Genomic DNA, 21,220 nt, shown 5'->3' with positions numbered 1-21,220 from the left:
TTGAAAATTTTGTGCACCTTTTATCATTTTTGATTAGCGATAAAAGCTTCTGCATTAAATTAAAGCAGGAGAGCAACATTTTTGAAAATTTGACAACCGGTTAGATTATTAAAGCCAAAAAAATTTTTTTCAAATGCGCACTGAATCCCAATTCTGCATCAATTTGCTATAACTTTACCTACACCTAAAAGCCGATATACGGAATGTCTCAAATTCGAGGTATCTTGGAAACCGTAACAAATACGAAGTCTGTTAAATAGATGCAAAGTTGCGTATTTTGGTGCTTAATTTGAAACGGTTTCAAAATGAAGAAAATTCCTATTGCGAAAATATCCGGAAAACCCGAAAATTTGCAATTCTTTTAAATTTTTTCCTGGCTTTGATGGAAAAAATTATTGACAACAAATGACACTTTCTACAAGTTGCCATAACTATTAAATAAGACGTTTCCATTTTGTTTGCCTTATTTTTTTTTTTCAAAAGAGCTCGTCATTCTGAAAATTGAAAACAAAGCAAAATTTACGCAAAAAACAAGGTGGTTATGAAATATTTATGTCATAGTTTGTGTAGTAAAAAAGATGTTTTTCTACTCCCGTCTGTAAAATACCTAATTAAACCCCGATCTAGCGTGCGGGAAGATTCACTTTACCACGTCAATTTCGTTTCCTACGAATCCGAGCTACTTCGGACATTTCCGGGGTTTTACCGCACGGGTTTGGGAGCAATCGGATGTTTTCGAAGATATTTCCCACGCTTTGAATTTTGACGTTTGTCAATTCTGACGGTCATATCAATGAATGTAATCTTGTTCTTTTGCGAAAATGTACCAAAAAACTAACGGTCGTAGAAAAAAATATAGTATGCAACACATTCGGTAAACTTTTTAAGTCACTCGTTTATTAAATACTCGCTCTGCTGCGCTCCGCTCGTGTCAAATAAACTCGTGAGTCAAATGCCGTTTACCGCTCTTGTTGCATAGTATACCATTTTGTACTCTCTTTTCTAAAATACCTAATGTGGAATAATAAAATTATCGGATTCAATAACATATTAACGTCCGAAAGATATCAACAACTTTACATACATTATTTACAAATAAGAGGATAAATGGAAATGACCACCTTCCAGAAGTCCAGATATGAATCCACTGGATTACTTCTTATGACTGTACTTCAAAAATTTAATTTATTTCGAGAAATAAGAGATATTCGATTCATTCAACGTGCATTATTAAAATTGCGAATGCTTATTATTATTATTATGCTGTATTATTAACTTCTTTAGGAGATCAAAGAGATTTTACTATTTTCAGTATTAATTTCTAGTCCTTTCAGGTTCTCAGTTGTTTCCTTGTTGATTTGCGGCAGTAAAATATATTTTTATATTGATTTTAAAAAATCTGTAATAATGAGTTACTAAAGTAAAATGTAATTAAAACTCAATACGTCAACACGGTTGGATATAATAACCTTTGGCTTTATTGTTAATTCTGGGGCGTGATACATGTATTTTTTCAGAATGACAGAATGAAAATTGATGTTTATGATGGGCATACAAAACCGAACCTCATATTAAAAACTTAATGTCAACTAGTAGGGAAACCAAAGGTGCAATGCGAAAGTGCATCTCTTACGGTTTCCGAAATCCCAATAGTCCCCACGAATTTGGAATAACCCGTACTTTAACAAAGCCCATAGTTGATAACGAAGAAAAAGGGATCAGTATTCTGGCTTATTTTCATGTTCGACTTCAACAGTAAAGACGTACTTGGGTATTGCAAGAGCGTCAATCCACAGAATATTAAGAAAACATAAAATAACATTTTTCGACTATATGTATGTATAAATCACTGAATACCGAAAGCCTGTACTGTCTGTACTGACGAATCAAAATTTAGCAAAAAAGTAATCATGAATAGGCGAAACAATCACTACTAGGCAAGCGAAAAACAGGGTGTTATAACAGTTAAAATGAATTGAAAAAAATATATATGTATTAGCCGGATTGTTCCGACCAACATTAGATTAATTCAAAATTTTCGATAACCGATCGACGAAATTCCGCTTGGGACAACCTGTATAAACACATATCAGAAAAAAAAAGTGATTTCATGAACATTTTGCTTTCATAAAAAAAATAATGACTGTTGCATAACATCGAAACATGTACTTTTCGTAAATTATTGTTATAAATATTATGATTTCTCCAGGAAATGCGCGGAAGAATAGAAAATATGTCCAAAAACATGCTTTCCTGGCTATTATCCTCCATAACTCCCCATCCGCATAATTTATAACATGAAAATGTACAACACCATGCATCTTTTATACAGGCTCTCTTTCTCTCTTCTTGCTAACCGGACGAAATTTAAACAATTCAAGCTTTTCCGTATGATTTACAAAAATAGGTCTTTATTATTACCATGAACCCCGAACGTAAAATAAAAGTGGTACATATGATTGTTAAATTTGTCATTCTGTTATCTACAAGGATGATTTGCTGGTAATACTTTATAGTCTGCACTTTAAATATGCAATTTTGGCTTTGTTTTCCTGCGTTTCTACGATCAACTTTATTTCGTATCTACGTGTGTGTGTTTCATTATGTGAAACCTTTTCCGTGTTCTTTCAATTGAATTTTTAGATGACCAAGTTAAAGAGGAACAACTTTCGCTTATAGTAGAGGCCTACCTATAAACTATAAAACAAAATAAATAGGTTCATTTTTACTGACAGTTCGATCCACTATATCAGAGTAAATAAATACTTCATTATACAGATTGCGTGTGAAAAAGCGGGAAAAAAAGCAGGGACCCCATATTTCAAAAAGATGTATATTTCTAACCAAACTTTTTTCATTATAAAAATGTTATGACGACGGAAGATGGCAAAAAAAAACAGAATTATGAGTTTGGAAATATCCACCTGTTATTTAAATAGAACAAAAAATTATTTCCTGTCTATGCAAAATTTTAAAAAAATAAATAATTTGTAAAATACTAATAGTAAAAGCAAGTCAAGATTTTATTGATAGTAAAATTCATAAAAAATAAACAAAATGAGATCTTTTTTACAAAGGCATATTAAATAACCTAAACGATCCTAAAATATTTAATTTTTTCTCGTATTCGTTTAATGCGGTTTTTTTTTTGTCAATCAAAATAATAATAATAATAATAAAATATGTCGCAAACGGTTAGACTTGGGTAACCGTTAATTAAGAGTTTATTACTTTTTTAAAATATTTTCAACGCTCTGCCCCCCCGTACATTATTACATTTAGATATTCTGTGTGAAAGTGTAAACATATTTTGTGTATAAGGTCCCATACTGATATCTAATCATTTTTGGCGATGGCAAATGTAACTCTAAGCTCCAATAGTAATAATTGTTTTTCTATAGGTTATAGCATTAATAATACACAGGGTGTTCCACTTATTTTTTCACGAAAATTAATATTTCCCACTTTGACTCACCTTGTATAAATGATTCGAACTAACTTCAAAGCCAGTATAGCATAAATGACTGTACCCCTTTATAAAATTGTTTGCATAATAAAATAACAACTGTCAGAAGCGGTGTCAAAAATATAGGGTATTATTAAACACCTGATGAAAAAATGAAAACGCTCGGTATAGACCATAACAACCCGACATCTATAACTTTTCTATTTCGCATTTCTCTCTAAAACGAATAATAAACTATCATATTAGATATTTATTGAAAAAAAAAACTACCTTTTCGATGCTAAAGCCCAGGATTTTCTTCATATACGTCGGTCCAGAGATGATAAACGTGTAATGGACCCAAATGCGGCCGAACGTGGTGATACCGATGGACCACGCGGGCATGGACATCAAAATAGACTTCCACGGGACCGCCTGTTGCCTGAAACGATCCAAAAGTGACCGTATAATAAAACCCAGGCGCGCCCATTTGGTATGCAAACCTCGAATTCTCGTACGTGTTGACGGTATTCTCCCTGATGTACTGTTGCTCGCGCAAACTGATCCTGGGGTGGGTCTCGGGGCTATCGAACGCCAGCAGGTACCATATGACGCACCAGATGACGCCTATGGAGCCGGTGGTGTAGAACACCGACTGCCAACCGAGGTGGGCGATCAGGAAGCCGCACAGAGGATACGTGATGCCTATACCTATACTAAAACCTGAAAGCGGCGGGTTTTGAAAACGGCGCCTGCGCAGACGACCGAAAGAGGTCGCGATCCGAGATCCGTAAACACAGTTCGCGAATTGATTCTCTGATGGTGGCGCTGCTTACAGTAAAAAAGCCTGTCCGTTTGCAAATGGTGTTTATGTGTTATCTTTGACCATAGAATTAAGACTGGTAGAGAGAGAAACCTCTTACGAATGCGAAAACGAAAAGAGAGGAAGTAAAGAGATAGTGATGTACTCGTACTGTCACGAGATACAGGAAAGATCCCGTTTAATAAAGTATTAAATACATTACAACAATATAATAGAGCAGAGCCTTATGTATTTTTTATTTTTATTTTTATGTATTAAGTATTGGCAACACTGCTGTCTGCTGAAAATTATGTGCGGTGGCTATTGTGTTTTTTTGTATTTGTTACTTTCGCGAAATCAATGAAATCGAGTTGACACTGGACAATATTACGAGATCAAAATTTTCTGCGTGCAGAAATAATCACTGGATTGTACTCTTTTGGTAGGATAACATGCACGATTTGAAGAAAATTACATAAATTTCAATTTTAAAGGTTATATACAAACTGGGTGAATTTTTAACCGATACAGCTAGCAGAAAAATAATTAATTTGAAAAAAGATCAACTCTGTGGCAAATTTAAATTACACTTTTCATATTCCGTCGCTACTGGTGAGAGAAAATTTTTTTACCTATAGTCGGTACGATTTGCGAAGGCATAGTCGATCATAAAACCAAGAGAGAAGGTCGCTCAGTATTTTACCTGGTTCCACTCCTATACTAAGAATGGCATAACCAACCCAATTACCTCTCAGTGATCCACCTTTGTCTATTACGTCCCTATGCCGTACACTCGACAGAGATAGCACCACTAGAAAACAGACTCACATTTTTGAAAAACTGCTGTTGAAATTCGAAAAGCCGCCATTAATTGTTATGGATAATGTACGATATCATTCCAGACTTAGAAAATGGTCTAAAATTACAAAACAAACTTGGCGTATGCTACAGACGAAATAATTCACCACTGTATATTTAATGCCATAGAATTGGTATGGATTCAGTGCAAAATATTTTTTAGCAAAAATATTGTGAGGCAAGGCACGATGATACTGGAGTTAGTATTTGTTTGGAATACACAAAATACAATAAAAAGATACAGAGAAATATGGTTTACTTGCATATTTACTCTTGGCAAATTTTATTTTATATTGTATAATAATTTTGCTATTCTTTTATTGTTTTAATTTGTATTGGATGGACAATAGTTTATTTAACAAATTAACATGATTTTTTCAGGAACAACATCCTAATCTATTATTACCTAGAACATACATGAATCCATTTCTGAGTATGGGTGTATAGTCTGTCCCAATCTTCATCGTGCTGGCTTTTGTCCGCAATTATGGAAGTTACCTGCCGACGGCAATAAAACTCGAGTCGGGTAGGTGTTAAAGGACAGAACATTTGCGCCGGTCTCGCAAAGACTTTGGTAATAATATATTTTTTGTTTATTAAATTCCACTAAGAAAAAACAATGACATTAAATATATACAATAAATTCATAGTTAGGAATACATAATTACATTTTTATTCTAAATCTATAAATCTAATTCTGTTTCTGTTTCTCTTGTTTTGTATAGAAATATAAGGGTCCTCAATTTTTATAATGTGCTGTACTGAATTTTTGCAGCTATCAATTGGTATGCTATTAAAAACATTTTTCATCACATATATGATACTGAGATTTAAAGCAGGAGCAACAATTTCTGCTCTGACCTTTTATTCTACTTCGTTCACAAATGCTCTATGGCGTTAAACATGCTATGATATGGAGAAAGACGCAAAACGCTACGCCCAACCTGTTCAGCCAAATTATCGTATACATACTGTTTTTTAATTGCGTATGAATTTAGGACTTTCAAAAGTTGCGCGATACTTTGCGTTGTTGGTTTTAAAAGATTGTTTTGAAACCAAATTTCAAAAATTTCGACACTTGTATCCTCATGACAATCCAAGCTAAATTCCTTAATATTCTTTGCAAACAACTGCAAGTAATTTGACTCAGCGTGTATTATGGTGATACGTTTTCCTTTATTTGAAGGCGCTTTCGTCTGACAGCTATGGGTGGCATAAATCCATCCTTTGGATACAGTGTCATGTGTATCGAACTAGGTTCCATCAAGGTCTGTTGTCTAATCTATATCTTTTAATTTCTTGACGGTAATTAAATAAAAAAGTGTGTGATTCCATGACTACTTGCCTTTGTATATTTTGCAGTAATTAAATCCCTTGTCATAACCAACTCTATAGAGAGCATATATTTATATTGGTTTCATCTTCTTCCAGTTTCTTTTTTAGCTTATCCAAGGTAGAAACAACTTCGCTTTGATAAAGACAATATTTTTTCCTTGTCTATACGGTTTATTCGTTTTCTTCAGTTCTTCACTATTAATAATACCGCTTATCGACGATATTGGCGCGGCATTGCTATATTCTCTACTTTTTCAAAACGCACAGTAAAATATGGTCACACATAGACATTTACGGCAGAACAACATCTGTTGAAGTATAAGTGGAAGCAAGATGAACGATCTATTTTATTCTGTCTGGCATTTTATTGCCGACTATGCCATCAAAAATCGTACCGACCATAGTAACTGGCTGAACAAAATATTTATACAGTAAAATGTGGACAAGTTTTTTATTGGCATTTTTCTCACTAGCGTATAAAAAACATGTCTCTGTTTAAAGAAAGTAAATAAATGTTAGACATTTACGTTATTATTTATTATAATTTTAAATTTACAAAGTTTTATAATATGTAAATAAATTGGCGCTATGGGAAAATTATGGTTTTCCAGATGAAGCTTCAAAGAAAAAATTTCAAGGTGAACATAATAATTTTGCGCGAAAATAGAATCAGGTGTTTGCCACGATCATAGCGATATGCCGATTCGTTTCGTTCTCGTGTGAGCTGAGATGTTTACATTGTAAATTTTCGTTAAAAGCAAAATTTTGAAATAATCCAAAATTCGGCATGTTCGCTTTTCCAAATAACCAATTCTTTGAAAAAAGAAATCGGGCGTACCTTACCGTTTCTTGATCTTCTATTAGCTAGGAAAAATAAAAGAATTGAATTTGAGATTTATAGAAAGGTCACATCTACTGAAAATGTGATACAATTTTTCTGCAACTCTCTTTTAACATTCCACTTTCAAAGAAAGCATTTAAGAGAGATTGACGACGATTAGTCAAATTGCATTCAATAACGGTTTCAATAAACAAATTATTTTATAAATTTGCCAGTTATCGTAATATATAAGGAAATCAAAACCACCAGAACGTAAGATCCAATGCTTGTCCATTTCGGTAATATTTCGTTACACCTACCTAAATTGTTCAAGAGCAAGGAATTTATCTTTAGCGTTTAAAACAAACAATACATTAAGACTATTTATAATAAAAGTTAGGGATCCAATTATTTTTCTAGATCAGGCGTATATTCTTTGAAATTTGAGGATTTTAATACAATTTATATCGAAGAGTCTGGCAGGAAGATCTCCATCAGAGTTCACGAACAATAGTTTGGTGAAAAAGGACAAGGACATTGAGGTGACAAGACGCCAAATCTGCTTTCGCTACTCATCTTTTGTCCACGGGACATAACTTTTCTTCGAATAAAAATGTGATTGCTTTACATGAGTGTCCAGAAACGTAAAAAACGTGATCTTCTGGAGAAATTAGAAATCACCAAAGCAAAAAAGAGTCCTATCTTTATTTGCGTCAATGACGTTTTTAATTTTAAGTCGACATTAAATGATATGGAAGTTATAAATACAACTAACTTTACATGGTAAGAAGGAGACGACAGACGATCCTGAACGTAGAAGACTTCATGGATTAAGAACCTAATACAGTGAACTGGAATGTGATAGCTAACATCCATAGAGAATAGACAATAGAAGAAGATTAAATTATGTAACAATTAAATTTTCTAAAAAACCAAGTGGGATAAGTAATAAAATAAACACGATATGAAATAAATACTCATAGTTTTTGCCTGTAATGCGAGGTGCAGTGACTGTTTAGAATAAGAGCAGAAATAGGCATTGAAATCTAGGAGAAATATCATTTCATCGATTCCCCAAAGATAAAAAACTGGATTCAGCGTTTGGGCGCGCAGCATCAAGATGATAAAGGACAATCTAATATTAGAAAAATCATTCAAACAAACAAAGATTGTTATTGATAGAAAGAAAAGGGTTGTTTGCATTAGTCACAAGGTATTTCAGCTGTTTCATTCATTGTTTGTTATTTTGTTTGTATTTTTATATTATTTTGTAAATAAAATATTAATATAATAATAATAATACATAATATAATAATATGCGTATTCTGTAGACAACGATAAATTTAAAATGAAAATAATATATTACATTTTATACATCCACAACATAAACAAATGAAAATTCTCCCTAAAACCCTTAAATTTCCCCTGCCACATATTGCAGAAAGTGGCGTTAATAAATATTTACATAAACAATTTATATGAAATACAAAGTCTAACTTGCACAATACAAAAATTTTAAACACAAGTGTCACTTTAAATTTGATATTGAAGACAAGCAAATCTTACATGTAATTATTACTCTTTTCATATTCGACATTCTATCCTTTTTACATTATTTATTCTTGTATACATACTTTTTTCTCAAATTTACTTCTTGTTCTTTATGCATTTATATTTATTAAATTGTTTATTGTTGCGAGGCTTACAGATAGAATAAATTTTTTGAGATAGCCTCAAATCCACATGTAGAAAATGATAAAAATGGGCCTTAAGAAATGCGTCAGATCTTTCGCCTATATGTTAACATTTACTTGTTTTCCCTTTTATCTATTTCTTGTATTTCTCTCTATTTTGTAGTTGGGTCTTGTTTTTGAAAATATTTAAAACCGTTGTTTCAAAAAATAATTGCCTGACCGTAACATTTCGACTCCAAAAACGGTTGTACAAAAGAGGAATTTCTGAGTGGCCTTTAATTTTAATTGTGTATCTATTGTTATTCCTAAGTATTTGATTTTTTCTGTCGACGTTATTGGTTTTCCTTGTTCATTGTAGGTATATCTAGAGTGTTATACAAAAAAGTGTTTAATGAAGTCATTTTCCAGTTTGATTTTAACATTATCCCAAGAATCATCTTCGTATTGGAAAACTTGGTCCTAAGCAAAACCAAGAATATAAAGGGTAGGTTTTAATTAAACAGGGCTTATAACTGTTACTCCATTTTCTATCTGGGAGCAAAGTGAGAGAGAAAGAGAATTCAACGAACGCTAGCCTTTTGTATTTCTTGCATTGCAAATATTTAATACAATAAAATTTAATTTTCTGAAGAAGCTATGGGACAAACGAAAAATAGGACCTCAATTACCGATTATATAAGGCCATCTGTTTAAAATTATTACCACCTAAACAAGAAGAGAACAGTGTTAAACGCATTAAAAGAAGTTGAAAGAGAGCGTCGATACCAGCTTTCGAAAATGGATCGCCGAGTGACGTCACCCCCTTAAGAGGAGTGAGGTTCAAGTTATCTATTTATTGTGTTTACGGATTTCGAAACTGATCAGCGTAGAACATTGGAAAAACTATTTGTGGGGACCGCAATTGCCTTTATTTTAAATCATTTAAAAACGAGTGACTGGTGTGTGAGGTCTTCGTTGGTGGTCCTTATAACCTGTAGCTAATGGTATCCATAGTCTGTTCACTTCCATTGATGGATTGCTGAAGGCCTCGTCGTTTCCTTAGATAAAAAAACTGCTTCCTTGAATTTCCTCTTCTTCTTCCCAACGGATATATTAATTTTTCAAAGAAACTTCCACAGGCTACTGTAATACTATTGACAAAACTTCTGGATTCCTCCTGCGTTGCTTGTTGTTGAGTTGAACTTGCTAACATTTCACCAATCATCCTGTTGGCTTCTTCAGAGCTTAACTAAAACTGCACAGATAACAGCATGATTGGCGAAAAGTTAGCAATATTATTCCTCTATTCTTTAATGCAAGTCTCCGTAGACCTACAGTTTCTCATGTCTTTCTGCCCATACGCAACAATAGCTCGTAGAGAGCAACCCTGGTACAAGATGAAATTCAAGGAAGCAGCTTTTATTCAGGGAAAAAAAGAAGCTTTCAGCAATCCATCAGTTGAGGTAAACAGATTGTGGATACCACTAGTTATCCAGCAGTCACAGTCAGGACTACATTTAATCTCGTAGTCTTACGAATTTTGTTATTTGGATATGTCATCTGAAACGTCGAGATATAACTTAAAATAAAGGCAACGGAAATCCAAACGAATAGAAACTCTTCCTACATCTTTCAAACAAATAATACCTTGGAAACTAGACATGAATCGGCTGCGTTCCGGCACTGGTATCCAGTGGCCCACTAAAGCGTACATGGCAGGCCAAGTAAGACCCTAAAAAATAATCGTGATAGAGCAACTTTGAGGCTGCCTTACGTGCGTGCTCCTGCGGCTCGGGCGACATCTATAAACATTCGATCCAAGTATTCGTCGTTTCCGCAACGACCACTACCGGCGGCTAGTTAAAGTGCGTTTCAAAAATGTTCCGCGATTTCATTGGTGCGATCAAAATTGAGTGTACAGCGTGGTCCGTATATATTGATATCTATTCGGAGAGTGCGTTCCCATAACAGTTCAACGATATATGAGAGTAGAGGCCTTATATAGCGACTATATTTTTAATATCTTTCAATTTCTATGTATGCCAAAAAATTTTTAAGCGAAGAACATGCTATGAAGTTCCCACGAAAATTTACTCTTATTATTAAATTTTTATATATGGCCGGTACGATTTGCGATGGCAGAGTCGGTCATAAAATGTTTCCACTCGTGTACTAAGAATGGTAGAGCCCACCGATTTACCTGCCAGTGTTCCACCCTTCTCTATTATGCTCCGGTGTGATACACTCGACTGAGAAAGCACCAATCAACGTATAATTAACGTAGTATGCTCTACAAAACAGAGTCGCGTCTTTGAAAAACTGCTACGGAAACTCGAAAGGGCGTCTTTAATTATTATGAATAATGCAAGATATCATTCTAGAAGTAGTGAAAGTGTATCAAATGCATAGACAAAAAGAGAAGAAATTATCAGTTGGCTGCGCTGTAAGCAGATTAATTACCCCAAAATAGAAGTTGTTAAAAATTGTCAAAAATTGTCAAACTTGCCGTGTGCTACAGACAAAAAGTTGCTGAAATGGGTGATGAAGTTTTAAGATTGTCTCTTTACCATTGTATATTTAATGAAATAGAATTGGTGTGGGCTCAGTGCAAGTGGGCAGAACATCTGTTGAAGTATAAGTGGAAGCAAGATGAACAATTTATTTTATTGTCTGGCATTTTATTGCCGACATGCAATCACAAATCGTACAGACTATATTGTATATGCATTATATTTGAGCAATAATTTTTAACTTTCTTAACATTTTAATGGGACATTGTTTGAGGATTTTTGCACTAAGTGACAGTTACGTCAAACTAACCTAACGTCAAAAGTTTGACGCAACCTCAAAACTTTTAAGCGGAAAGGGGGTACTGTAATACCTCTTTAGGAAAGTATTTTGAGTCTTTATACAATTCACTCTAACTTTGTAAAAATCAAAAATTGCATTTTATTATTACTTTGTTTACATGCGACGCCCTGTTGTTGTTGTTGTTTCGAATGGGAATCTTGCAAATAGTAAACATGAAGAAGAAGCGTCAAATATGATGGAATATAAGCAAACACTCTTTATTCAACCTCAATTTTCGACGCCGATTGTCGATAATCTTTATTTATTTTGGGGCACTTTTTTAATTCAATTTCATTGATGTAGTGAATTTTGTATAATTTTCCGTTAACAAGCTACCTACGTAAAAATAATTAAATATTTGAATTTAATGAAAAGTTTAATAATTTTAAGTTGGATCGAAAATCTGGATACATTTAACCACGGCCGACTGTCCATATAATGCATCTTAATGCATAGGCGTAGTATTGTACCTATGATGATTGTCAAAGGTCCCGACAGAAGTAGACGGAAAAGTAGTTGACCTACAGCGGCCTATCAATTTCAAATCAAATCAATTTTAATGGAGAAAGACGAAGTTTCGAAGGAAAAACAGGAATATCGGTCATCTGGACGAAACTTGGCTAAATGAAGGACATATAAAAATTTTGAAAAGAGCGGGGATAGCACGTTTTCATCGAAGGATGGTCCATCGGAACACATCGGAAAAGAATGGCTTACTTCAAATAACAAGTTATTTCAGAAAGTTATGCTGAAAAAGGACCTACTGGAGATTGTAAATTGGAATAAACCTCTTTGTACAAAATTTGTTGTCGCCTTCCGCCATATGACTTTAAATTAAAATCCATAGAATTGAGAGAATAGAGAGGTTTGTAGCAAGGCATAGCACCACTCTTGAAATGAGGGACGTCTAAAAATGGAGTAAGTGCGTCGAACATGGGATTGAAATAGAAAAAGGAATGATGACGAAAATTTACGAATTTATCTATTTTTATATTATTCTTTATAAGCTTTTTTTACTTGATCTTAAAATACTTAATCTTTCAATTGTTTGCATATCTATTGGAATAAGTACCGGGTGTCCCAATAAGTTCAACGGCATTCGAGAATCGGATGTTCCTAAAAATTTCAAAAAAAAAGTAAATCGGCCCACAGAAAATGCTGGAAATTATTTTAAAGGGTCTGAAATGGCCACCAGAGGGCGTAACTGCGATCCTCAATTTAAAAATCCGTTTTTTGCAAAATTTTGTTATATTAATTATACCAAATAGATGTTAATAAACTTGGAATCGTTAAAAAGAGCTTTTTCTAGGCTATCAAAATGCTATTAGTGAGATGATTGCCACCGGATGGCGTTTTCTGACATAATGCCAAAAAAAAGAATTTTCCGAAAAAAAATTAAATGCAACGATATGAATTTTCTTACATGATTAGATGGTTAAACAAGAGCCCAACGACCCAGTGAAAACCGCATCTTTATCTTAACCTAAAATTCAAAATAAATTTGCCCAAATACTTTTCCATTAAGTCATATAATTCGATCATCCAAAATATCACACTCCACCGATTTTCATGATTCACATCACGCATCGAATAAGGAACCAACGGCGACCAATAATGCCTATTATGCAAACTGATTTCTCCATTTGCCGAAAAAGGAGTTTTATCGGTCCATCAGATAAAAATAATAATAATAATAATTTACACTTCGTATTTATATTTACAGTAAACCAAGAGCACAGCGCAAAAAGAAACTGGAAAACAATTTTAGAGAAGATCATAACCACTTATATCTCAATTGAAGAGAATATATCAAAACATTGATATGAACACAAAAAAAAGAATACTGTACAATATCGTGTTAACAGAACTCTACTTGGGGTAATTATTTTTGAATGATAGATTGATTATAAAGAAAAGATGTATAATTTTTTCTAAAATACCATTTGCTGACACGGAAACGGAAAACGATCTGTCAAACAATGTTACATCGAAGATTCAAAGTCTGGACACCAGTTCGACATTTGGTGTTTAAAATTATGCTGTCGAAACATTTTTAGTTCATTTGAGATCGGAAAAATTGAGATTCTCACCCACCTTAGAATTTAGCCAATTATATTAGTCAAATCTTCTATTAAAATCAGTTTCTAAAAGAGTCCAATGTAATTCAATACGTTAACGGTGTACGTAATGGTCTTTTAGATTTCGGGGTACGGATATTTTACTAATATCCAAGTCCAAACTGTTCTTTCTTTTCTAAAGCTTAAATGGAGATTAATGTGGACACATATCACAGCGTAGTAAGAATGTCTATGGTATTGTAAAAAAAAACTGAAATAAACAACGAACTTTTATTTCAATAAATAAATAAAATTTAACTTTTTTTCAGTTTTCAATTCTTTCATTCATAGTTTAGAATAGGATAAAGATATTGAGACGCGGTTTTCACTGAGTTATTACTTTTTTTGACATTATATCAGAAAACGTCATCGCGATCCTCTCACTCATAACACGTTTGATAGCCTAGGAAAGGCATTTTTGACGACTTCAAGTTTATTAAAGCAACTTATTTTGTCAGCAGAAACTTGAAAAAGAAGATAATCGAAACAACGCTGGGCCTCTATTAGCGACAACACACTCAAGCAATACAATAGCACCTACTCAAAATGGTGGAAATTTCGCAAGGGTGACTTAAGTAAACTTTTCCACCCAGATATAGACAGTGTCCTGGATATCTTAGAAATAGAATTTGAAGGTGGATCCAGCTACGCAACCTTAACGCCCACACGTCAAGCTTTGAATCTCATTTTTGTAAATCCACTCCCTTCCAATAGCGTTCTGGAGAGATTTATAAAAGGAATTTTTATTATGAATCCTGAATCAGTAAGTAGTATTCACCCCTTAGAGAGCTTACTGCTAGAGAACCTTACGATGAAACTCGTATATTAAGAGCGTTGTACTATATTACTAGAGTAAAAGGCATCTAACAAAAAAGATTTGAATTTGTCTTAGCTTTAAAACAGTGTTCACTGTAAGTATCGTCAATATAAGAAAATTTGGTAGAAAACGGGTTTTAAACTTCAAGATGGCTATTGCGTCCTCTGGTGGCTATTCTAGATACTCTTGGCCCGTTTGCTTAATAATTTTTTTCCCAATACTGCCTGTAGTAACGCCGCAGTCACATTGCGTCTATTCACCAAACTCGTCTTTCTATATAATATATAACCCTTAAATTTGTTGTCCATAATTATTTTTTATGGCAGTTCCAGCGAGGTAGCGAAAATATTCTTCATAAGCAACAGAGAAGGCAAACGACAAATATTATCGCGCCCAAGAAATCAACGGAAACATATGAAACGCACTTTACACCAATTTAAAAAAAAAAGAACACTTTCAGGGACTTACCGACGCGAATCCTTGGACGAACCTCAAGGCAATGACGAGCCCGTAATGGGTCTCGGCGGCCCAGGGAATACAGAGGCTGCAGGAAGCGGTGGCCAGCTGAGCGTAGCCGAATACCCGTTTGGTGCCCAGTTTCTGGGTGGCCAGACCGCCCACCACCTGGGATACGATGTAAGCCCAGTAGAAGGAGGCGAGCACGTAGCTCTGGATGCTGCCCGACCATTGAAGGGTGCCTCCGTAGTCCTGGAGACACCGTTACCGTGGGGTAAATTTTGGGACTGTTTGTAATGTTTTTTTTTTTATGGAAGCGAAACTAAACCTAATCCGTTCTCAGAAAAGGTTAGAGTTGTAAAGCAGCACAGATGGTATACTCAGAACCGGCGCACAGTGGAACGACCTTTTGGGAACAGAGGGAGAGGTTTAAATCATGTAAAGTTACTATTTTTTTTTTAAATTTACATGTACAATATAACTGTGTATAAAACTCTAAAGCTTTTAATGTGGAAAAGCTAGAAATGCGTTTTATGCACAGTTATATATTTTAAAAACATATTTTTTTATAAAACAGTACAAAACTAGACAGGGTGTTCAACAAAATTGAGTCTTTGACAATTGCTCTTTACTCAAATATTTATAACTTTAGTCATTTTTGAAAAAGCCGACATTTCATAAACAAATAAGATGGCTGACAAATTTAGCTATTAGGCTATTAAAAAAAAATATTTATTTATTTATTTTTTGTTTTGAATCTGATAATAACTTGAAAAGCATTCACGGCCAATTTCTGCAGTTACATATCGAATAAAATTATATTGATATTTTGTTAATTTTGCGGTGACAAGAATATTTAATGCTTCTTCCTTACTAATACACTGTTGTTTGGGCTTCTCTAAGCTTTCACAAAATCCTTTTATATTTTTAGCATGTTCCGGATGTTCTCCTAAAAAGTCTACGACAAACTGAGCATCTTTAGATTTAAATTGATTTCCTGCAGCAAAACGTATATGTTCTTCTGGAAAATTTCGGACATATTTCGTATTTCTCCATTTTTGGCGCTTACTTAAGAGAATACATTTTTTTTCTTGGAGTAAGGGAATCATCAGCTAATCATATATATTTTATTCAGAATTGTAAGGAATTTTTTTTAGCTGAAACCAATTATCTTCCCCACCATAAAAACGATTTTTTTTTTGTGGAAATGTACTACATTTTTATTTCAAAATCATTTCAGTTGTACAGTTGTAACTAATTTGACATTCTAAATATCCGTATAAAAAATAAATTTGCGAAAAGACATCCAATCCAATGAAGCCTAACCAAACTAATGCAAATTATTAAAAAGCATTTCCACAGAAAAACTTCCTGTAAATATGTACTGCTATAAAATAATAATATTAAAAAAATAAATATTTCTTATATACCTGATCTCAGCTAAGCGCAAGTTGAGCCTAATTATACAGGGTGTCCCGATTGACATGGGCCACATAGTTGGTCAAATTAAAAAACTAAAAAATACCAAATTGAACAACGTCAAAAATACACACAAAAAATGTTCCTTACGAATTTTTTGTAAAAATTATATTTTTTGAGATAAAAAGACTACTAATTTGTGTAAAAGTTTCAAATAACCATTTATCAGTATTAGGCAATAATATAACAAAAATATTTAGTAAAGTCAACATTTTATACTAGATTTTTTTATATTTGCTTTTAATTAGCATGTTATTTAAATAGTAGTAAAATTTGTAGCCAAAATTGAAGCCATTAAGATATCTATCACCCAAAATTACAATAAAATGATAATAAAGGGACTTCTTTCTAAATAATTGTGTGAATTTAATTCTAAAAATATAAAGAAAATTTTTTAAAAAATTAATGTCTCTGATATTATACTATGCGATGGTGAAAAAAAATCGTGCTGGTATTGTTAGAAACTATTATTATTATTGTTAATACCCTCAACTACACAATACTTGTGTCAATCCTTCATTCTTGGTACTATGACTACTAGTTTTATTGCGTTTCTTTTTCTTATCTTGTATATTTAAGTTGATCCGTAATGAATTGCCAAAGAAGCAATCCTAGCTTAAATAGAGGGCGTTAAAGCCGTAATTGCCTCAACATCATTATTTTCAGAGTATAATCTAGGATTGGTTTTTGGCGCATTCATTACGTGTATTTTGCATTTCAACGAGTATTTATATACAATGAACGGCTAAACTATGTAACAAATTCATTTAAAAATTAGGTATTTCAAATTTTATATCAAATTTCACCTCTTAATTTTTATGAGCCAAAAAATAAAAAACAAATTAATTTTGAAATGAACACGTAAGTTTCTTTCTATCAGTAAATAAAATTTGTAATTCAAAAACTCTGCAGGTGAAATTAACTATTAAACTAATTTTACTAGAAGTTCAAGATAATCCCCATCGTGCATTTTCTGAAGTGGCTTCAAATAATAATGTTAACCTTAGCGTGTGATAAAGGAAGAAAAAGACAATTGGTACAAAATCACATTACTACAAGAGCTAAACAAAGAGGATCCCGACCGCAGACTACAGTTTTGTGAACTTAAATTCTTTTTTTATGCTCAGATACCGTTTAGTAAGAGAGCCACCTTTTGTTTAAATGGTGTTGTAAATAAACATAATTGTATCTAATACACATTACCCCACTGGAAGTGAAAAAACTAACAAAATTTAGTTAAATTAAAAATCAGAATAAAACACGAAATAAGGAAAATTAATGAAGGGTTTTTAAACCGATTAGCATATTGTCAAGAAGTTAATTGTGAGCATTTCCAACACCTAATAAAATAATTTATGTGATTTGGCCCAAGAAATAATTATGATGAACATGTGCGAGCATTTTTTTTTAAATCCAATACCTGATTTTTAATTGAATTTGTTCGATATTTTCGTTGTTCACCATATATCAGATTTAATCACTTGAAATTGCTTTTTTTGAAACTGCAAAAGTGTCGCAAATCTAACAAATAAATCAATGTCAAAAATAAATTAATCGAATGGAACAGGGTCGGAATATGAACCCTGAGGTACACCTGAAAGAACTAGACGGCCAATTTAGAAGAAACTTTCAACCCAAACCAAGTAAATTTATCATTTAGATATTTATAACTTATGGTTAACTCTACCAAATAATATGTATAGATATGGATATTTGGAAACTAGTTGTACAGTATACAAACTATTTAAATGTCTAGTTTTCTTGATGGTATCTATTTTTTTAATTATAATAACTTCGAGTAGTGGTTAATTTGTATGCTAGTTTACCGCCAAAATACAAACAACAAGAGTATACAAATTAACCACAGTTTTTAATTTGCTTTGAAACTAACTAACCAAAACTAACGCTACTCTTTAATCAATTCGGTTCAGGATGGTAAAATAATTCTTGGTCAAAAATAAAGTTTATTGATAGTTCCATATCACATTACTGCTACTACTTCAATATAAGTAAAAAAAAAACAAACAAAAATGACGACTAGCATCTACTGATGAATACCTAATTTTGAAATTTTAAATCTACTACTTGCCTATTTTCTCAAAATTTTGTCCTTACTAAGTGTTTTATACTTTTATGATACTTATATGTGAAATACATAAACCTAAACCATGCCGATTCCCTGGTAGTTCTTTTATAGAGCTTTTACGTAAGATTCTCTGTAAACCATGGGTATTTATCAAATGTCCAGTTTCGCGTATTCTCTACAATTTTTCCCAACCGTTTATGTAATAATACTAAAAATCATACGTATTTATCACATTGGTCCAGTTTTATATAATATCAATCATAGGTATTTATCACATAGTTTCAATTTCGCGTATTCTCTACTAGTTTTTCATACCTTTTAGATAATATTACGCAAGATTCTCTATAAGTCATACCTATTAATCACATAGGCCCAGTTTCGCGTATTGTCTACATTTTTTCCCAACCGTTTATGTAATAATACTAAAAATCATAAGTATTTATCACATAGTTTTGCGTATTCTCAATAATTTTTTCCTACCTTTTAGCTAATATTACGTAAAATTCTACATAAATCATACGTATTTATCACATAGATCCTGTGTAGTGTATTCTCTACAATTTTTAACTACCTTCTAGATAATATTACGTAGGATTCTCTATGAATCATATCTATTTATCACATAGATTTTCTCGTATTCTCTACAATTTTTTCCGACCTATTATGTAATAATACTTAAATTTCTCTATAAATCACACATAGTTCCAGTTTCGCGTATTCTCTAGTATTTTTTCATACCTTTTAGATAATATTACGCAAGATTCTCTATAAATCACACCTATTCATCAAATAGTTTTAGATAATATTACGTAAGATTTTTTATGAACCAAATCTATCTATAACATATGTTCAGTTTCGCGCATTCTCTACAATTTTTCCTGACCTTTTATGTAATATTACATAAAATTCTGCGTAAATCATACTTATTTATCATATAGATCCAATTTCGCATATTCTCTACAATTTTTTACTAACTTTTAGGATATATTACGTAAGATTCTTTGTGAATCATAAGTAATTATCACACAGGTAGAGTTTCGCATATTCTCTACAATTTTTCCAGGTCTCTTATGTAATATTCTATAGTAAGTATTTATCACAATGGTCCAGTTCGCGTATTCTCTATAATTTTTTCTAATCTTTTATGTAATATTATGTAAGATTTTCTGTCAATCATAAATATTTATCACATATGTATGTCCAACTTCGCGTATTCTATATATTTTTTGCCCAATCTGTCATGTAATATGTAAAATCAGTAAAATCCGTTTCGCGCATTCTCTATATTTTTTTTTCGATCTTTTCTCTAATATCATCAAAGATTCTCTGTAAATCAGATGTACTTCCCTCAAAGGTCTAGTTTCGCGTATTCTATATAATTTTTTCAGATCTTTTATGTTACATTACATAAAAATCTATGTAAACCATACGTATTTATCACATAATAATCTCTATAGTTTCTACGGTTAGAGGACTACTGCAGTATCGTTTATTCGCTTTTTACATTGCAAAAGTTCGCTGCAATCAATGCACGCGTTTTGCAACTTTTGCTCGTAAACTTCCGAAAGTGGGCTTTCAAATTGTCTTTGTTGAACCAACACTACATATAACGTCACTTTTCTAGTGAACTAACCGAAGGGAATAGGTTAGTTTAAATACCAACCCACGAGATTGTTATTATGTATTACTAGAAATATTAACTAAGTTCATATTTTATCCAGTTACTGTGGATAGTTTGTAAACTAGCCAAGAACATCATACTTTTCTTGCGGTTTATTTTTGGGTGGTAAATCTTAGCTTGAAAACTAGATTCGTTAAAAATTCCTTTAAAATGCGATTTATCATCAAAAAAACCATTTGGATAGTTTGTATATTATGCAACATGTTTATAAACCAGGCAAATTAACACTTTAACCGCAACATATCTATGCAATCTGCTTGAAAATTATTATCAAAGACACCCACCAGAGTCTCGTGGTAAATTAGAAGATTCGTTCCCCAACAACTGTTTCCGTACGCGATTGGAACGAACCTAATAATATACCTCCAGAACGAACCCGACGATACGCGAATCCGCGAGACCCTGAAATCCTGCTGAATGTCAAAGAAAGGTGACGCAACATGATATCCTTTTAATTGCAATAATAACAACAACGCTCACAATTGAGTGACGTTCCGTGCAAAATATCATTAGGAAAAAAAAACTTTACTGTAATACCCGGTGATTATTTTCCACAAGTCGTTATTGTGGCGATCCGTTTGAAAAATTTCCTCGTCTTTGTTGTTATTCGCGAATTTTCTTTTTTTTTTATTTGAATAATGGTTCCGGTTCGTCGGGTTCTCGATAGGGAGCCACGTGGACACTAGACCGGTCGATACAGAAGCAAATTGCGGTTTACGGGGTCATTCGGGTTTTACGGCACAAGACTCATCAATCTAACCAAAAAAAGTTAATAGAAGCATGGGTCAAGGTTTACTTTTT

The 21,220-nt window shown here is 32.9% G+C and overlaps 1 protein-coding gene across 2 annotated transcripts in view; it reads right to left on the bottom strand.

The window, feature by feature from the left end:
* The window catches only part of LOC132706749 (sialin), a 55,526-nt gene that overhangs the window by 9,336 nt on the left and 24,970 nt on the right, over positions 1 to 21,220 (bottom strand). For both annotated transcript variants that reach the window (XM_060678254.1, XM_060678253.1), the window contains 4 exons: positions 15,186 to 15,425; positions 10,581 to 10,665; positions 3,949 to 4,168; positions 3,737 to 3,887 (listed from right to left, as the gene is read on the bottom strand). In XM_060678254.1, coding sequence (XP_060534237.1) covers positions 3,737 to 3,887; positions 3,949 to 4,168; positions 10,581 to 10,665; positions 15,186 to 15,425 — 696 coding nt within the window. The remainder of the gene's footprint in view (positions 1 to 3,736; positions 3,888 to 3,948; positions 4,169 to 10,580; positions 10,666 to 15,185; positions 15,426 to 21,220) is intronic.

The sequence above is a fragment of the Cylas formicarius genome, unplaced genomic scaffold (assembly GCF_029955315.1).
Source record: "Cylas formicarius isolate icCylForm1 unplaced genomic scaffold, icCylForm1.1 PGA_scaffold_8__14_contigs__length_24414737, whole genome shotgun sequence".
NCBI lineage: Eukaryota > Metazoa > Arthropoda > Insecta > Coleoptera > Brentidae > Cylas > Cylas formicarius.
The sequence above is the reverse complement of the archived record's forward strand: the minus strand, read 5'-3'. Positions and strand labels throughout refer to the sequence as shown.